This window comes from Mustela lutreola, chromosome 9, assembly GCF_030435805.1.
Source record: "Mustela lutreola isolate mMusLut2 chromosome 9, mMusLut2.pri, whole genome shotgun sequence".
NCBI classification, from domain to species: domain Eukaryota; kingdom Metazoa; phylum Chordata; class Mammalia; order Carnivora; family Mustelidae; genus Mustela; species Mustela lutreola.
The window spans coordinates 127,921,259-127,940,532 of NC_081298.1; the positions used below are offsets into that span (position 1 = coordinate 127,921,259).

At 52.0% G+C, this 19,274-nt stretch overlaps 1 protein-coding gene and 1 long non-coding RNA gene across 3 annotated transcripts; one reads left to right on the forward strand and one right to left on the reverse strand.

The window, feature by feature from the left end:
- Window positions 1–4,014: 4,014 nt before the first annotated feature.
- On the reverse strand, window positions 4,015–17,673 carry MFSD2B (MFSD2 lysolipid transporter B, sphingolipid). Of its 2 annotated transcripts, XM_059132517.1 has the most exons (14): window positions 16,428–17,673; window positions 13,138–13,263; window positions 11,937–12,061; window positions 11,252–11,375; window positions 10,943–11,021; window positions 10,729–10,859; window positions 8,703–8,793; window positions 8,468–8,589; window positions 7,940–8,023; window positions 7,548–7,628; window positions 7,213–7,322; window positions 6,696–6,839; window positions 6,279–6,455; window positions 4,015–4,831 (listed from the first exon to the last, which is right to left on the reverse strand). In XM_059132517.1, the coding sequence occupies exons 1-14, from the start codon at window positions 16,512–16,514 to the stop codon at window positions 4,807–4,809; spliced, it is 1,506 nt and encodes a 501-aa protein (XP_058988500.1). In that variant the 5' UTR covers window positions 16,515–17,673; the 3' UTR covers window positions 4,015–4,806. The 2 variants fall into 2 exon arrangements, with proteins under 2 accessions (XP_058988500.1, XP_058988501.1); XM_059132518.1 differs by lacking the exon at window positions 6,279–6,455.
- LOC131807307 (uncharacterized) lies at window positions 15,439–18,242 on the forward strand. Its single transcript, XR_009344383.1, has 2 exons — window positions 15,439–15,687; window positions 18,082–18,242. It is a non-coding gene; the product is annotated as an uncharacterized LOC131807307 (long non-coding RNA).
- The last annotated feature ends 1,032 nt before the right edge of the window (window positions 18,243–19,274 follow it).

Genomic DNA, 19,274 nt, shown 5'->3' on the forward strand with positions numbered 1-19,274 from the left:
TTTTTATATTCTTTTTATATTTTATATTCTAGGTGTTGTTAATGCATGTGGCTAATAGCTTCACCCAGTTTGTGTCTCGTCTTTTCTCTTTATGTTGGGTCTTGTTGAATACACCGTTCATTTTAAGGAAGTCACACTTATCAGTCTTTCCCTTTATGAAAGTTTTGCCTTTCACCTTTATTTTTTTTTAAGATTTTATTTATTTGACAGAGAGAGAGAGAGACACGAGAGAAGGAACACAAGCAGAAGGAGTGGGAGAGGGAGAAACAGGCTTCCTGTGGAGCAGGGAGCCCAACATGTGGCTCAGTCCCAGGACCCTGGGATCATGATCTGAACCGAAGGCAGAGACCTAACCGACTGAGCCACCCAGGTGCTCCCACATTTATTTCTTTATTCAACATTCTGTTGAGTACTTGAGGGGATCCCTCTGAGTTTTCTGTCAGTGTAGCTCCCTCCCATCCAATATTCTGTCCTGCAAACCCGAGCCACTTTGGTGTCCCCAACTCATCTTCTCAGCTTAGAGTCCTCTGGGTTCCAGATGGTTCTCTTCACCGTCATCTGGAAACTCAAGAAAACAAGCTGGAGTAATCTTAAACGTCACCTCCTTTGTTTCCCATCATTCAGAGATTCCTCCTTTGTTGCTTCATGCCCAGCATCTTGAAAACTGTTGTTTCATGTATCTTCTCCAGTTTTTCTTAATTGCTTCAGCTGAGAGACTAGGTCTGGTCTCTACTAGTCCCTCATGCCCAAAAGCAGAAGTCTTTTCACATCCTGTTCATTTATTTCTAGGTATTTTATATATTTTTTGTTGCTACTGTTTAAAATCTGTTTTATAACTGTTGCTGGCATATACGAATGTAGTTTGTTCTTGTTGATTTTATGTCCAACTATCTGGCTATACTCCTTTTTTTTTTTTTTTTAAGATTTTATTTATTTATTTGACAGACCGAGATTATAAGTAGGCAGAGAGGCAGGTAGAGAGAGAGAGGGAAGCAGGCTCCCCACCGAGCAGAGAGCCCAATGCGGGGCTTGATCCCAGGACCCTGGGATCATGACCTGAGCTGAAGGCAGAGGCTTTAACCCACTGAGCCACCCAGGTGCCCCATGGCTATACTCCTTTATTCTAATAATTTATCTGTAGATTCTTGGGTTTTCTATGTAGGTAATCATATCATTTACAAATAATGGCAATTTTGTTTCTTCCTTCCTTTTTTTTTTTTTTAAAGATCTTATTTATTTATTTGACAGAGAGAGAGAGAGAGAGATCACAAGTAGGCAGAGAGAGGGAGGGGGAGGCAGCCTTCCCACCAAGCAGAGAGCCCGATGCATGGCTCAATCCCAGGACCCTGAGATCGTGACCTGAGCCGAAGGCAGAGGCTTAACCCACTGAGCCACCCAGGCACCCCATTCCTGATTTTAAAGGGACTATTTCACTATTAAGAATGATGCTTACTATAGGGTTTTGGTAGATACCCTTTCTCAGGTTTAAAAATTTCCTTTTCCTCTTGGTTTGCTTAGTACTTTTATCATGAGTGGGTATTAGCTTTTTATCAAATGATTCTATATCTATTGAGAATACAACTTTTTTCCTCCTTTGATCTGTTAATGAGGTAAGTTTCACTTGACAGATTTTTCTCATGTGCAACAAACTTGTCATTCTTAGAACAAACCCAATGTGTTCATGATGGGTTTATCTTTTTAGAAATTGCCAGACTCAGTTTACTAATATTTTGCTTCAGATTCTTATTTCCATGTTCTGTGTTCAAGGTCAGCCTGTAAATTCCCTTTCTTTTTTACTTTGCTTGTCTGGTTTTGTTACCAAGTTATTCTGGCCTGATATAATGATTTGCAGGATCTGTGCTTTTTTTCTTCCCTGAAAAAATTTCCAGAAGGAATGAAATGATCCTTGATGAAAGTCTGATAGCCCTTGGTAATATCATTTGGATCTCATGTTTACTTTGTGGGACTACTTTAACCCACTGAGCCAGCCAGGTGCCCCTGTGGGACTACTTTAAAATATTTATTTCATTCCTTGAATGTTTATGAGATCATTTAGGATTTCTGTTGTTTACACTCACACACACATATACAATCAGTTCTGTTATAATGCTTGTTTTGAAAACACAAATTCCCTCCAAAACCGTTACTATATTAAGGAACAATTAGCGTGTAACACGATTTCCTTGCTTATGTACCAGTGTTGTCCCAAAGAAACACTAGGTGAACACGGAAGTCTGTACCCAGCTGAACGAAGTCCTGTAGGAGTGCACAAACCGACACACAGACACAACTCAGACACCTCACAGGCACCTCTGTCAGTTGCCACGTGGGTTAGAGCCACACCCAGCCATATCTGGGGACAATTTTCTGTCCCATTCCAAGTAACTTCTACCATTTGATAATAACCTACAAGCTGCAACCCTTTCCTCCCGTTGCTTAATCCACACTTGGGGGTGCATGGGGAGTGCGTGGGGAGTGAGTGGCAGAGCGAGTGGGGGAGAAAGAAAATTAAGAAAACACCAAGTTTTTGGTTGTGGTGTCTTGATAGATGCTGATACAATTTACCCGAAAATGCAAGTGGCAGAACAGATGTGGGGAGGTGACGAGTTCCGCTTTAGACAGAGGATGTTTTCACCCTGCCTGGAGAGTACTCAGGGGGCTTCTCAAGTTCAGCAGACAGTTCAGGGTTAGAAAGAGAGAGGTATAGGGGCGCCTGAGTGGCTCAGTCTGTTGAGTGTCTTGATTCTTAATTGCAGCTCAGGTTGTGGTCTCAGGGTTGTGGGATTAAGCCCTGCGCTGGGCTCTTCACTGGGCTAGGTGTGGAGCCTGCTTAGGATTTCTAAAACGGGAGGTCTGGCTCTGAGAACGGGTGTCAGAAGACAGTCGGGGACACATCAGGAGGCTCTGTGGGCATATATGAGTTGAAGGACCCAGAGGAGGAAGAATGGGCGGAATTGGGAATAATAGTTCCCAAACAGTGGGAATAATACTGTGGGATCGGAGCAGAGGGTCAGAGGAGGGGATGCTGGCCTCTGGGCACCGGCCGTTCCTCCAACAAATGTGTTCAGTACCCGCTATCTCCACAGGCTTTGGAGTCAGGCCCACTTAGTTTCAAGGCCATTGCTGCCACCAGCTGATCTTAGGCAAGTTACTTAAGCTCTCTGAGCCTTTTCCCACATCTGAAAATGAGAATAATACATTTTGGGCTCCCCCTCAACCCCTCCTATCTCTAAGATCTAACCCCTGACCCCAGAGGTGGCCCCCAGCAGCTGTATTGGGACAGTATACTTCAGCTCCTTTGAGATTGCGCTCCTGGGAAACAGGTAACATAGAATTTGGCACAAGCTTCTCATCCTACCTGCATCGCCCATGTTTCCAAAGCACAGCACGGTAACATGGTAGAAACTTTATGTCACCTTCTGTCTTAGCAGGTGCTCTGTCCTTGCAGCCCGTGATTTTCCACTGTTGAGAAACTGTTCTGTGTGTGTGCATGCGTGCGTGTGCCACGCACAGCCAGGAGGGAGCAGAGCTTCCTGTCAGCCCGTTCCTAAGTCAGATGGGCAATGAAGAGAAGCTGACCCAGCTCTTTCCCTGATGCCCTGTAACCTCAAGGATCAGATACCCATGTCAGGGGCCCAACAGCAGAGAGCTCAAGCGTCAGACAGAGCAGGTCACACTGTGCACTCTCACTTGGAGGTCAGGTTCCTTCTCGGGCTACAGTGTTTGCGGAGGAAGCAAGATGTTTCATGCTTTGAGGGGTACATCCTGTCTGAGTGTGAGTCTGAGCTCTGGCAGTCTTAGGCGAGAGTCTGGAACTAAGAGGCAGCCAAAGGTCTAATGAGGAAGTGGGAGGGGGGCTAGCCTTGGGAGAGCTGACCCCATGGAGGGGACAGAGCAGGGGACTGGAGAGCCAGGTGCAGTGACATCAGGCATCCTCTCCCTTCCCTCCCTGGGCAGTGGTTTCCCAGGAGGTCGGATGAAAGGGATGGCCATCGTCATATTTTGTAGGCCTGGTAGAAGATAAAGCCTTTAATAGATATATGTATTTTAAAAATAAATCTCAGTGGATCTTTCTTCCCCAAAGATATGGCCTTTAGAAAACTGTGGTTCCTGTGCTTTCATAAGATACAATTTCAGAACAATATTTCTGCAAAAATAACTTTTGTTCGTAAAGGGGACTGATGTTTGGTAGCTCAGTATCAGTCTGTATCTGATTCCGGAAACTGTGGCCGGCTTATCCAAGCGACCCGAAAGCCTTGAGAAACGCCTCTTGTGCTCTGCTCGGTCTCCTCCCCCGCTGCTGTCCCCATTCGCTCCTTCTGGGGTCTGTTGGTCTCAATGTCTCTATTTGCGTCTTTCCTGACGTCATCCCCAACAAGTCCATCTGTCCCCCTCTGCCCATTCGTGTGGTGTCTGTCAGCCTCCCTCTCAGGTGTCCACTGGAGTGTCAGGAAGAGCAAGATGTCTGTGTGTCTGTCCTGTCAGGGGAGCAGGGGGTGGGCCTTCCTTTTTCCAGGAATAGTTGTTCTCGGGATGCTTTCCAGGTCAGAGCCGCCTGGAGCTGGGTGGTCCGGGGCACAGGCCTGTCGGATACGGTCTGCGGTCAACAAGCAAGAAGTGGCGGGGGAGGGTCCTGGGCCCAGGCCAGTCCCTTCAGGAGATGTCCCTGAAGACTCCATGTCCCAGGGGGAAAGATGGGTCACAGGTAACCCTTGAAATGGGCGTGCTAAGGGACTGAGAAGAAAGAAGGACTTTGAGCCCAGAAGACGCTGGCTCCTGTGGTTCCAGCCCACACACGGTCAGACCTCAAGCGACGCTGTAGCTGGTCCTCCTGGAAAAGGGAAAGAAACCAAAGAGACAGATGAGGGTGGACGGGGACCATGTCGGGCCACAGACCCCTGTGGACGTGTGTTACTTGGCCAGTCTGAGCATCCACGCGGAGAATGAGGGACCGTCGGCAAGTGCCACTTCCTGCCGCCCGCCTGTGTTCCTCTGTGTGGGCGTGTGCTGGTGTTTGTGGGTGTGGGAGCATCTCCAAGCAGGTGGCCACATGCTCTTGAAAGCTGCCGGGCCAGACGTCTTGACACTGCGGCCCCGGCGTGGCCTTGGCCTCTGTGCTGGGCTAGGCCGGGCAGGCAGAAACGAATAAAACACAGCCCCAGCTTCAAGATCCCCACAGTGCCCTGGGAAAGCCAGCCAGGAGGCCTCTCATCCCTGTGCGGTGGGATCAGTGCCCTGGAAGCCAGCAGAACAAGGTTCAGAGTGTGGCTCCGCACAACCTGCAGGGGAAAGAGCAGAAGAGGACCCGGCTTTCGGCTTCCAGGCGAGAGGACGGTGCCGTCACAGGGGGAGGAGCCCCGCTCGGAAAGAAGATGAGTTCAGTAGTTTGGGGCTCTTTGAAACTGACGCCATGCTTGTGGGACATCAGGGGGGGAGTGCAAATGAGAGCCACACACGTGCATCTGGAACTTGTAGGAAGTCCGGGGGGAGGGGCGGCTTTAGAAGTCCCCAAGCATAAGAGGGCTTCCAGATCAGGCTCAGAGATCAGGTGCCTGCATAATGGAGAGCAAAGGGAGCAGGGGCCGAGGAGGGAGCCCTTCCATACTGCATGCAACAGATAATCGGGGGAGGGAGACTAAGAAGGGGTGTGCAGAGTAGCTGGCGAAAATCCAAGAGCGGACGCCCAGGTGTCTCAGTTGCCCTGGTGGCTCAGTCCAGTTAAGCAACCACCTTTGGCTCAGGTCATGATTCTGGCGTCCTAAGGACCGAGTTCAGCAGCTGGGAGTCTGCTTCTCCCTCTATCTGCTGCTCCCTGTGCTTATGCGCTCTCTCTCTTTCTCTCTTCTCTCTCTCTGACAAATGAATAAATAAAATCTTTAAAAAAAAGAAAGTCCAGGAGCAGGGACAACCAGGTGGCTCCGTCGATTTCAGCTTGAGTCATGATCTCAGGGTTATGAGATCAAGCCTCGTGTTGGGTTCCATGCTCCACGGGGAGTCTGCTTCTCATCCTCTCTCTCTGCCCCCCACCCAACTCATGCTCTCCCTCACTCTCCTGAAAAAATAACTAAATAAATCTTAAAAAGAAAAAAAAATCCAGGAGCATACGGCATCACCGAAGAGTGATGGGTCTGTGGGAAGAGTCTGCAAAGGCGGGAGTGTTCGACCTCGTAAATGTCTCAGGGACAACGGTGGGCCTGTTAGTCTCACGCTGGCACACGTTCGTGCGCGCCTGGCTGCTGGTACCCCACCGTGTGTACCCGTGTGCGTGGGGTGCCCACCTCTGAAGGCTCTGCCGGCGGGAGGGGTCCTGGCTTGGCACCTTTGGTGCGGGGCCCACCATGAGGATGCACAGACCGGTGATGATCATGCAGGTGGGCACGGCCCCGATGAGGACCTTGAGGGTCACCACCACCCGCTCCGCCTGCGTGCAGGCTCCTGCCTCGTAGCCCGCAAACCTGGAGAAACAGCATCCCCACGCCTCCAGCTCCGATCCCACCGGACCCGGCAGGAGGGCTCCCCGTACTCCACCCCCACAGCGCCCCGAATCTAGGAGTCGTTCCCCAGCCAGATCAGCTTAACCACGGAGGAAGGGAGGGTTGGGCCGACCAGGGAGCGCCGATGGAATGGAGAACTCTGCCCTCTTCCCATCCCACTCAGTGTTTGTGCCTCTAGTACAGCCCGACCCTGGGACTCACTCCAGACTGAGAGTGGAGATGCCCAGGGCGCCTGCGCCAGAAAGCTTGGTGAAGAAGACATAGGATGAGTAGAAGATGGTCTCCAGGCCCGGGCCAGGCTGCTGCTGCTGCTGGAAGGCATCCACCACATCTGGAAGCATGGACCTGCGGGAGAGGGCTGCAGGGTTATCCCTTTTATCCCCTTGACAGCCACCAGGCTGAGAGCTCTCTGAGGACAGAGACCAAGTCAGATTCATCCTTGGGTTCCTGCTGCCCAGGAGCAGGACTGGCCCATGGAGAGCCTGGCCACAGGTGCTTGCATTTCAGCTCCCTCCCCCAACACGGCTGCCCACACTTCCTGCTGTCCAGTGCCCTTCCAGGAGAGCTCCAAGGACAGAACTGGTGGCCTCCATCTCCTGCAGGTAGGAGAGCCCCTCCCCAGCAAAGGCAGGGCACAGGAGGCCTGGGACAACAGGTGGATGCGAAAGAGGGCATACCCGTGAGGAGGGACACATCCCTTCCCCTTCACCCAGCCTACCAGGGTAGCAGCAAGGACACAGCAATGCTCAGGCCAGACACAAAGGCCACCACGTATGCCACAGGTGCTGTGGGTACAGCAGCCAACAGGATTGCAAAAGGCACCATCACCTGGGGAGACAGATACACCAGCTGATCCTTCCACCGGCCCCTGACTGGCTCTTTCATTCCCACACTAATAAAGTGCTCCTGCACCTGGTCCTTTCCAAGGGACTGAAGACACAAGAGAGTACAGATCAGCCCTGCCTGGCCCAGGAAGCTCAGGCTCCAAGGCCACCTCCCTGACCCTGCCACCTTCCTGCACCCACTCCAGGCCTTGCTTCTTGTCTCACTCACACAGATCCCGAAGGCCGATGTCTTCTTCCCAAATCGCTGTAGAACCCACTCCCACAGTGGGGTGCTCAGCACAGCTGAGACCTGTGAACAGAAAGAAATCATCCCAGCTTGGGCGGGGCTGCCAATGCCTTAACCCACCCAGGTTCCGGAAGCCCTGGCTTTTAGGTGGGATGCTTGACCTTGACTCTGCCCCCCGGGTTGGAACCAGTGGCTATGAACTTTACGACCCCAGCTTCGATCCCACCTTCTGCTGGAGTGCAGGTGACCAAGATCACAGAGGAGTCCAGAATGTTGACCAGAATTCTGGCTACACAAGTCTTGTCAAGAACCACACCAGGTCCCCGACTCAGGTCTCTGCGGGAGCTTGTCTCCATCACCCCAGGACCACTCACCAGGATGGTCAGCACCACGCCCTGGACGTGATCATGTAGCCGGGAGGCATGTGTACAGAACAGGACCAGGTAGCTCTGCTCCACCTGAGGAAGCCAACAGCAAGTGGGTGTGTCTCGGGAATGGCAGGAATTCAGAGGTCAAGCGCGAGGCCTGGGTCGCAAGTCTGGCCTCTTCTTTGGGACCTCAAACACCAGCTGTTGCCATCATCATGCAACATGCAGTCCCCTCCCCCACAAAGGACACTCAGCCCCGAAACAGGTATAAATACCATTCCTAGTCCATCCTTCCCCTTGCCCGGCTAGTGGACCTTACTAGCCAGATTTTGTCAGCTTCCTACTGCCTAGCCTTGACCCTCTCCCTGGTCCCACAAGTTCTGTCTAGGTCTCTCTCCTCCCTGCACCAGACTCTCTGGAACCTGGGCCAGCCACCATTTCTCTCGATTTAAGCCCAACTCTGGTCGGTGAGGCCGAGAGGCTGAACCTAAACCTACACAGGGTCAGTATGGCCAGAGCCAAGGCCAGAGGTACCTGAATGGCTGCTGAGATGAACAGGAAGGAGATGACCAGCTTCAGGTAGGGCCGGTGCCGGACAGTGAGGCCCAGCCCAGCCAGGAAGCTCAGGCCTTGGCCTGAGGCTGGGCCGGAGGAGTCTGCAACACAGGAAAACAACACTTGGGCTTGGCAGAGTCTAAAACCAAAACGCAGGCCCAAGAGGAATCCTGTCCCCGCTTCGGCTTCCCACAGTCCGGCTGCACCCCCTTACCTGGTCGCTCCTTCACCCCAAGGCAGAGCAAACCAGTGCACACAGGGTAAGTCAGAGCAAGCACTGCGGCTGCAATGGAGTAGAGACGAGTCTGTGGGACAGGACAGAACTGGGCTGGGGGTGATGTCTCCAACCTACGGAAGTGGGGACACCCAGGACAGGAGTGTTTCCCAGTGGGGCAGAGAGGGACCTTCAGTCCAAGCCCAAGGATGCTGGGTGTCTCTCCTGCCAATCAGCAGAGCAGGAGACAGAGGGCATCCATGCCACCAGGGGTCGGCGCCCTTCCTCTCTCTTTCACTCTCATTTTTTAAGGCAAACATTGGTGGCCCTTCTGCACGCTAGACCCTGAGATTACAATGGTCAGTACATGACTCCTGTCCTTCCCCAGTAAGGGGCATGGAATGCAGAAGACAGACGCACAAGCAGAAAGCTACAGCATAGTGTGAGGCATGAGAACCCAGATAAATGGTGAAAACAGAAATGGTGCTACCTGCTGTCCAGGGGAAGATACATAAGTGATAAAATCCATGTAAAGACATGCATGGGAGTAACAGTCACCTGCTCAGGCTGAGGTTGTCTCTGGGGAGGGGAAGAGAGAAGGAGGTGGACAGGGCCTCACCGGAGTACCTGGAGCTTTGTGCCTTGGCTCATGGGAGGCTCCACCTCTAGGGGTGGCCTTCTCAGCCTCCTGCTACCCATTCCTTTGCACTCCAGGCCAGGCCAGGCCAACCCAAGGCCACTGTCACCCCCATCCAGAGAGTGACCCAGTACCTTTGGGGAGGGGGCCTGTGGAGGCCTGAGCGGGGACATGGACATACATGCGGAAAGAGTCAGTCTGGGAGGGGCAAAGCCACCACCTTCTGGTCCTGGGCCAGCCTCCATGATGGGTCTGAGGGCACCTGGGTGGGGTCAGTTATGCATCTCGACTCCAGCAATCCCTCGGCTTTCCAGAGCCCTGTGTTTGCACTTTGCAATGTTCATGGGCCCGTTTTGTAGCTGGCCCTGAGGAGAGGGCTGGGATGGATACACAGGACTCCACTGTAATGTTTTCTTGAGCCGGTGCAGGGCCCCTGGTGTGGTACTGTTCTCATACCACCGATTCTCAAGCGCTGGTAGGGGTCAGAATCCCCTGGAAGGCTTGTTCAGACAACATAGACTGCTGGCTCCCTCCCCCAAATTTGTCAATCAGTAGTTCTGCCCTTCTAACAAGTTTCCAGGTGATGCTGAGGCTGCTTGCTGCCCAGGGACCACACTTGGAGAACCACAGCTGGATAATGTTTTGTAAATCTGAGCTATTTCCTAAATGACAAAGAAGAATGATGCAGGGAACACTGTGGAGAGGCCACAAACCGAAGCTAGGCCCAGCTGGGTCCTGAAGGTGGGGGCCACCCAGATGGAACTCCTTTCCAATGTCACCCTGACCGGGCTGGGGGAGTGGCTGGAGGCTGGGGTACTCTGTGGGAGACTGATGCAGGACTGGGGTGACCTGGGGTGACCGGGAGATGCTGGGGATGCCAGGTGCAGAAGATCTGGGGCCGAGCAGGCACATGGGATTTGGTAATGGGTGGGAGTGGGGGTCATGGCTGGAGAGGGAGGAGTAAATGTTGGCTCCCGGGGCTCCGGACAATCACATCACTTGCTGAAGGGAAGAAGAGCTGAACTGGCTGGATAACAGGGGCGCGGACTTAGCTGCTGGGGAGAGATCTGGTTTGCGGGGAGACGAGGGGCAACTGCTTTCAGGTGTCCCCTTCTCCGTGCACGCTGCGGGTGAGGCCGGGGTGGGACCGGCCACAGGAGGGGTGTCACCCCGAGCGCCGCAGGGACGCCAGCCCCTCCCCCCTGCCCCTGCCTGCGGCCCTTTCCCATCCCTCTCCCCTCCCGCTGCTCTGCGATCTGTTGCTTTCCGTTGAGAAGGCGCCCGGGCGGAGAAGCGGGGTGAGCGGGCTGCGGGCCGCGGGGGCACCGGCTGGAGGAGCGGGAGGGCGGGAGAGGCGACGCCCAGAGGCCGGGCCGCAGGGACACTCACCGCGTCGGGGGAGACGACGGCCGGCCGGGCGAGCGCGACGTCCTCGCACCTGTGCGGCCCGTGGGCGCCCGACACGATGAGCCCGTGGACGGCGGCTCCCATCAGCGTCCCCGCCATCTCCATGGTCATCCCTGGGACGGAGCGGCGCCGGGTGACGGGCGCTGGCGGGCCCGGGGTCCGCTGCCCCCCGCCCGCGCGCACGCCCCGCACTCACGGTACGCGGTGGCCGAGTCCCGCTCCCTCGGGCAGGGGGTCAGGAGCATGGTGAGCGCCGCGTAGGGCACCTGGAAGAACTGCGGGCGCCCGGGCCGGGCTCAGGCTGGGCCCCGCCGCCCCCGCCCCGTCCCAACCCCGACGACCCCGCTGGCATGTCCCCGCGGATGCCCCCCAAACCCAGAGTAGGGGGCGGAGGGCGGGAGGGGTGAGCCGCGGCGGGCAGTGGGTCCCTGGGGGCCACCTGCCCTCTCTCCTCCACACAACACCTCCCGGTGGCCACTGACCAGCAGCAGGGCCACCGGCTTACCGTGGCCAGGGCCTGGAACAGGCAGTAGCAGCCCGTGTACCAGAGGCCCCGCAGGCTGGTGAAGGGGGGCAGGAACCACAGGAGGAAGTAGGCCACGGTGAGGAAGGGCGTGCAGCCCAGCACCCTGTGGGAGCACAGCGGGCGTGGCGCGCGGGATGGGGGACACGAAGGGCAAACCTGGAACCACCACACCCTTCTGGATGAAGAAGTCATCTGCCCCCAACAGGAGCCCTGGGCTCCTGTGCACACCATGGAGAAGGAGAGGGAGAGGTGGCTGATGGGCTGTGGCGGTAGCTGGGGGTGTGGGGTCACTCACTGCAGACCTCGGGGGGCACTTGGAGGTTGGCCTTGCCATTCCCAGTCTCCAGGACCCTGGAGCACCAGTGAGGCCTATCCTCCATGACGACTTCCAAGGCCTCCAGCCCACCCTGGCTACACACAGACCCCCCCAATTAGTCCCGGGAGCCTACAAGGCTTTGTCCAGCCCTGTGCCTCCTGGTGACGGAGAGTCCCCAAGAACGTCTCTGAACTCCTGCCTGGCTCAGCCTAACCTAGTCCGGCGCCTATAACCATCTGGTCGTCTCACCATCCACACGGATTTCCACTAAGAAGCGGGGCTGTCACAACCTGATGGCATCAGGCCAGGGTTGGAAGCCAGGACCCTGAGGATTATGGGGCTGCTCACCAGGGCATGAGGCGTCCAGACCCTGTCCTCCTGCTTCTATTGATGAAGAACCCAGCCACAGGGTCGGCAGCTGCCCCAGACACCTTCCCTCCGAACAGGACAAGGGACACCTGGGCAGCAGGGATCTGAAAAGCACAGGCGGAAGGATGGCTGAGTCCTGGCAGGGTCAGAGAGGGTGTCTGGGCCTGCCTACCTGCCAGGAGAAAGGTCTGTGAGGTCTCTTTCTCCGGCCACAAATCCAGAAGGTTCTCAGGGCACAGCTGTGCTAGTGAAGAGAGGGGGAGGGGAGGAGCGGACAGCCACACATTGCCACATTCCCATTACCACTCTTGCCCAGGCGCTTTTGGAGAAGGCTTGGGGACCCTTATCTGAACAAGAAGGGTGACAGAGGTAGGCTTTTTGTTTCACAGTGACAATGTTTTATTAACTTTTCTGATTACATAAATGACACACTCGTTATAAAATAACATTCAAAAGCAGTACAGAAAAATATTGAGCAAAACTCCTTTGAAGTCTCCCCATCCTGAGATAACTGCTGGAGCCTTTTGGTGATCACCCTTTCAGGCATTTATTTCTGTGCATTCATAATTTATAATTTCACATAAATGAGATCATATGAGTGTCATTTAACAAAATCATGGGTACAGTATGAGAAATCTCTCCTCCTGCTTACTCTCTGTCCTCCACATTCCCTCCTATAGGCAACAGGAACAGCCTGTGTATATCCTTCTGTCATTTATTTTCTTCATGCCTGTATCTGGACCACGTATAGTCACATACTTCACATACCCATGTACCTACATATATGGGGCATGTCTTTATTTCGGTAAAATAGAACCAATTTGTATACTCTAAAAGCAACTTTTCTTCTCACTTGACAGTGCATCATGGAACTCCCTCCAAGCCAACTGGTACAGATCTAGCTCTTCCTTTTGAATGGCTACACAACAGTCCATTATGTGGCTCTTATACAACTTATTATCCAACTACTTCTATATTGCTGGGCATTCATAGTTTCCCCATTTTTCACCACAAACAGCCTGCAGTAAACATCCTTGTGGGGGTTGCCCTCAAAGGCATTTGGCTTACTGTCAGTTTGGGGACAGAAGTGCCAACTATCCGGGGAAGTACAGGTTGGGGCGGGAGAACTGGGTACCAAGGAAGATGGAACAGGGGGCCCTGGGCTGCTTCCCACACTCACCTGTGCCACATCAAGCAGGAACAGTTGCAGGTAAAAGGCTGTGGCGCTGGAGGCCACCTGGTTGGGGATCCCACCAATGCCATAGCACACCTTGGTACAGAATGAGAGCTGACCGGCTCTGCTGTCCTGGGGGGAAACACAGGAGCTAAGCCCCCAGCCTGTGCAGATACACAACAGTCGCCCATACCCTCCTGAGCCTCCATGAGCATCCTGACGTCCCTTTGTCTTGAGGGCTCCTCCAGAAACCTCTCAGTCCTCATTTGCCCTAGATCATCGTAAAGGGAAGTGAGACAGAGAGGGGGAAAAATCCTAAGCTATGACCTCTCAAAGATCCCACATTCCAGGGGACAAGTTCTTCCTTTTCCCCTCTCAGTGCTTCCTCCTGCAGTCTGCTTTGTGCTCCGAGTCAGCAAGCCAGAGTGAACTGGGGGGGTCAGGAGGCTCCCAACTTTGCCACCAACTCCCGGTGTGACGTTGAATAAAGCACTGTATCTCCTGAAGCCTTCTGTGTCAAACAGAGTATTCCTGCCAATTTCAAGAGGTGTCTTTTTTTTTTTTTTTTTTAAGATTTTATATATTTATTTGACACAGACAGAGAGATCACAAGTAGGCAGAGAGGTAGGCAGAGAGAGAAGGGGAAGCAGGCTCCCCGCTGAGCAGAGCTCCCGATGCAGGGCTCAATCCCAGGACCCTGAGACCATGACCCGAGCCGAAGGCAGAGGCCTAATCCACTGAGCCACCCAGGCGCCCTCAAGAGGTGTCTTGATGAAGCTGAGTGTTATTTGCTGCAGGAGCTGATGGTTAAAAATGTCCAGGACCTTGGCCAGTCCTCGAACCACTGGCAGCCTGAAATCAGCTGTGGTGAATTTATACCACAGGAATCAGCAAACACTACAAATCAGAGTTGCTTTCTTTATTTTCCTGGGGAGACTATATACTAGCCTACCACTGAAACAAAGTAATGTTCATGACTCCAAGTGGTGTGTGTGTGTGCATGTGAGTGCATTGTGTGCGTGTGCGTGAGACAGATATATATCTCGTAAGCTCTAAGCTATCCAGTGAACTCCAGACTGGAATATTCGACTGCCTACTAACAGACCCACATGGTTGCCTACCAGGCATTTCAGCTTAGCAGGGTCCAAACACAGTTGCTGATTTCCATCCATTGTCTAAACCAACTCCTAACCCTATTGTCCTTATTGCATTAAATGGCCCCAATGTCCAATGTCCACTCAGCAGCTCAGGCCACAAACCTTGATTTCTCTTTCCCAATTCCCTCACCAAATCTATCAGTGGCCTCCTAAGCGGCTTCCCAGCTTCTGCTCATTCCCCACTGCCCACACTCTATCCAGCAGCCAAGGTGATCTTTTTATAACATAAATTTTATCCTGTCTCATCTCTGCTTAAAACTCTCCAACTGCAGCTTGCCACTGCAGTTTGAATATAATCCCAAGTCCTTCCCATCTAGCCTACAGGAGCCCACCCAAACAGCCCCCAGCCCCTTTCCCACCTCACTTCGGACAGCTCTCCTCAACCTTGGTACCTTCCTTGCTATGCCTCAATACGAACATGCCTGTTGCTGCCTCAGGGCCTTTGCACTTCCCGTTGCTTCTGTTTAGAGGGTTCTTCCTCTCAGTCTCTGCAGAGCTGACTCCTTGCCATTCAAGCCTGAATGTCATCTCCTCACAGAGGCCTTCCCTGACTACCCAACTCTCTCTCTCTAGTGTACCTAATACTTAATACATTCTCATTTATTTCCTGCCTCTCCCAAGAGAACGTCAACTCTCTGACAGTACGTGCTATAATTTTTATTCACCACCATGTCCCCATTACCTAGAACCATGTCTGGTATATAGCAGATGCTATATACATTTGTTGAAGAAATCAGTGTCATGAAGACTAGGGAAAAGGCTGTTTCTTCAAAAGATGCTGGGAATCCTTCCTTTCGATCCTTTGCTAGGGGATGGGAGGGAGAGTGGAGAGGACGATGACTTCACCCATTTTAGTATCTTGCAGGACACCCCACATGGGCACTTCTGAAGGGAGGTTCTTGCCAGATAATGGTTTATCATATCCTCTGCACGCTCTCTCTACCCGCAGAAGACCCACACACGAGGCAGGATGTCCTCTCCTTTTCTGACACTTGTGTGAACATTATTTCAACTTCCAGAAATTGTAAGAGGCAGAATCCAACATGATAGCCCCACAGCACCCCCTGTGCCTCTGCCCCCCTCCCCCCAACCCTCCTAGCAAGCTTCTGGCACACAGAGGTCACTTGAAAGAGAACTTCCGGCTGAAACTACTCTTGGAGGCCTGCGGACAGCAGTTTCACCTACTTGAACTTCTTAAGTCTTTTGCAGTTAACCCAGCACAAGTTTTAGCATTGGACTAACTGGGATTCAAATTCTGTGTGCTACTTCTAGCCCTACTAGAAGGTACTTCTAGGGCATTTCAAGCGGGACTGGGCTTCATTTCCTCCCATGTAAAATGGGGTGAAAGACGCCGAGGAGGTCGTTATGAGAACTAGATGCTGGCGCTTCTCTGGCCAAGGTCGGTTTTCCCTCCTGCCATTCATCTGCCCCTGAATTTCTAAATCTCCCTGGGAAAGGAGGGTCCCCAGGGGGCCTCCCTATCTCCCTTTCTTTCTTGGGGGCCACGGGCCTTTGCTCTGAGATGTCTGACAGGAAGCACTGAGTTAAGGGAGAGAACGGAGGGGCTGAAGTGAAGCCGCAGACCACGGTCGCGTTGAGCATGGAGCAAGCGACGGAGCTTTGTCCCCACGAAGCTCCTGGGTCCTGCCCCCTCTTGGACACAGCCACCCTGACCGGCTGGTGCGCGGCCCCATCCACGCAGGGGTGAGGACGGCCTGAGGACACCTCCAGCTTCCCACCTGCCCTCCACCCTCACTGGGAAGCCTGCTTGCCAGAAGTCGTCTCTGCGAGCCGGTGCCAGGCTGCTCTCGGAGACTGGGGAGGGGAGGCGGCCCCCCACACGCAGCGGGAAGTCCTACCTGCCCGGGGGCCGGGGAGCTCGGGGAAGACCTGGACTGTGGCGGGGAGAACCAGGAGACCAGAGGCTGGCCCCTGTCCTGCCAGCCTAGCGGACTCAACGCAGCAAGTTACCTCCATAGTCTGGGACTCAGTTTCCCTGTTCTCTTTGGCGCTCCCGAGTATCTCGGCCTTTCGGCTCTATTAGGGGGGCTCAGAAGGCTGAACGCCGGGGCCAGCGCCCCTTCCCGCCGCCTCCCTCGCGCAGCCCCGGCTCCCCCACGCCCCTCGCCCTGCGCTCACCGAGCCGCGGTCCAAGGTGCGCGCGTCCGGCTGGAGCGGCGGCGCCTCGACGGCGGGGGCCCGGGGCGCTCCGGGGGACGCGGCCATGGCGCACGGCAGCTCCGCCCGCGGCCGCGGCCCTGCGGCGTTATCGCCCGGCCGGCGCCCCGGCTCCCGCGGGGAGGGCGGCTCCGGGGGCCGAGTGGGCGCGGCGCGGCGAGGGGCGGGCCGCGGGAGCCGGCGAGAAGACGCGAAGGGCGCCGGTTCGTTTCCCCCGAGAGCCCAAACTCGCTGGCGGCTGGGGTAGGGGGCGAAGGCCGGTAAGTCCCTCGGGACTGCAGTCCTAGGAGCAGGTCCCGGAGGGAGTGAGAACCAGCGCCCTTTCGCGCTGATCACCCTGCTCAATCCTCGCGGGTGAAAAATCGCCAGATCTATTTACTTGAAAAGCGAAGCAATAGAACTGACTTGTTTAGGACTATGGCCGAAAAGGTTTACAATCCGCATTTGATGCAAGATGCCTGAAACACACATTGTCCAGCCTCGCGCAGATGTGATGGGTGTAGCCACGTAACTCGGGCCGGTGAACGGAAGCAGAGCAGTGTAGAGGCAGTTGGCCAAAGCAGCTCCCCCTCCAAGTTAAGGGGTCACATCGCACACAAAAAGTAACCGAAAATGCACCACAGACCTAAGTGTAAAGGCTAAAACTATAAGCCACCTCGAAGAAAACGAGCAATCATAACCTTAGGTTAGACAACTGTTGTTAGGGCGTCATAAATTGGGACTATCTAAATGAGAAATTTTTGTGCAGCAAACCATCCGACAACTGAAAAGATAACCCACTGAATGGAAGCATTATCTGCAAATCATAGACTGGTACTGGATTATATAAAGAATTCTTAAAACTCAATAAAAGACAATCTAATTGTAAAATGGGAGGATTTCTATAGGTATTTCTCCAAACACAATGAACACATGAGAAGATTCTTACGTCATTAAGGAAATACAAAGCTGCAAGATACACCACTGGATGGCTAGGATTAAAAAAGCCGACAGGAACAAGCATCAGGGAGGGTGTGGAGAAATGACACCTTGCTGCTGGTATGTAACCGGTGGAGGCACTATGGAAATCCCGCTCTTCAAAAAGTTAAACTTGGAATCACCCAAAGACTCAGCAATTCTTCCTAAGTATATACTCCAGAAAAAAACATGTTCACACAAAAACGTGAACACAAACGTTCATAGCCACATTACTTGTAACCCAAAGTGAAACCCACACAGTGTGGTAGGTATATATCCATACAATGGACTATTATTCCAAAAAAGAACATGGGTGAACTTTAGAAACCTTAAATGAGAAGATGGAAAAACCATGTACTGTATGCTTCCATTTATATGCAATGTCCAGTATAGGTAAATCTGCAGAGAGAATGTACATTTGCGGTTGCCTAGGACTTTGGGTAGACTGACTAATGGGTACAGGGGTGAAGACAGGATGAAAATATCCTAAAGTTAGACTGTGGTGGTGGTTGCACAATTCTGTGTCTATACTAAAACCACTGAATTGTAGACTTTAATTGGGTGAATGGTAAGGTATGTAAATTACATCCCAATAAAGCCATTTTTGTTTTGTTTTTCTGCTTTTAAAAGTAAAGGTGTGTGTGCTTCTTTCCATCAGATGGACTGGTGCAAAAGCAGCTCTCTTGTTGCCTGAGGCTAAATGCTGGCATCAGCAGAATAACAGCACGGGAGTCTCAAGTTTCAGGAAGCTGATCTCCCAGTCCTGAACTGCTTCCCTATGAACTTTTGCATGGAAATAAAGTTTTGTTTTATAAGTCACTATTACTTTAGATTTTTCTGTACAGCTAAATATAATCCTAAAGTATATACTACCCAGTTTAAATCATCCATCTTCTATGCCTCAATTCTTTTTTCTAATTAGAGGTATAACTGACATGTAACCGTATACTAGTTTCAGGAGTACAGAGTAATGATTATTTGTATATATACTGCAAATATGCCTCAATTCTTTAACCTACAAAATGGGTACCTTCCGTTTTCTTGATTGTGGAAGGATACTCAGATAATACATGTGTTAAATATTTAATTCCTTGGAAACTCAAGCTGCAGTTTCTTTGGATAATCTACTTTTACATACATCAATTGATATATTTTTAGGTCTGGAAGCACTTCATTCCCAATATCTGTACTTTGTTGCATATACTACCATAATTTTAATTTTGAAAGAAAAAAAGTAAAAGAAGAAACCCTGCATTTTTTGGCTTCTGCACAAAAAATGTAATTTAAAGGCATCTGTCCCTAACAGCTATTATTCTAGTTAAAGTGATTGCATGTTCTGAATGTAATTTTTAGTTAAAGACAAGTATGTTAGACTTCAATATACAAAACAGCACTGCAATAACCAAGAAGCCTTTTAATTAATATAAAAACTGACTCACTTAAAAATACCTGAAAGGATGCACACCAAAATGTTATTAGTGGTTATATTATTTGAAAGGTGAAATAGGTGATTTAAAGATCACTTCAGCATTTTACAATTTTCTTCAAAGAATATGAATTATCTGTGAAAAAAATATTTAAAGCTAATGACAAAGAGCCAGATATTAGTTTACTGAAAAAGCCACTTCTATCTCAAGATTAGCGTGATGAGCAATTTCTTAATTAAATGGTTTGTACTTAGAGAAAGAACAAAGAAGTAAACCCTACCAAGGAGTCTTCATCCTAATTCAACTCAGGACACAAATGGTTTTTTAAAAAACGCACCTATTTAAAATACCACATTTTAACCTTTCTGAGGATTAAATGAAAGTAACACCAATTAAAGTACCTGGTAAACAGAAGGCACCTAAT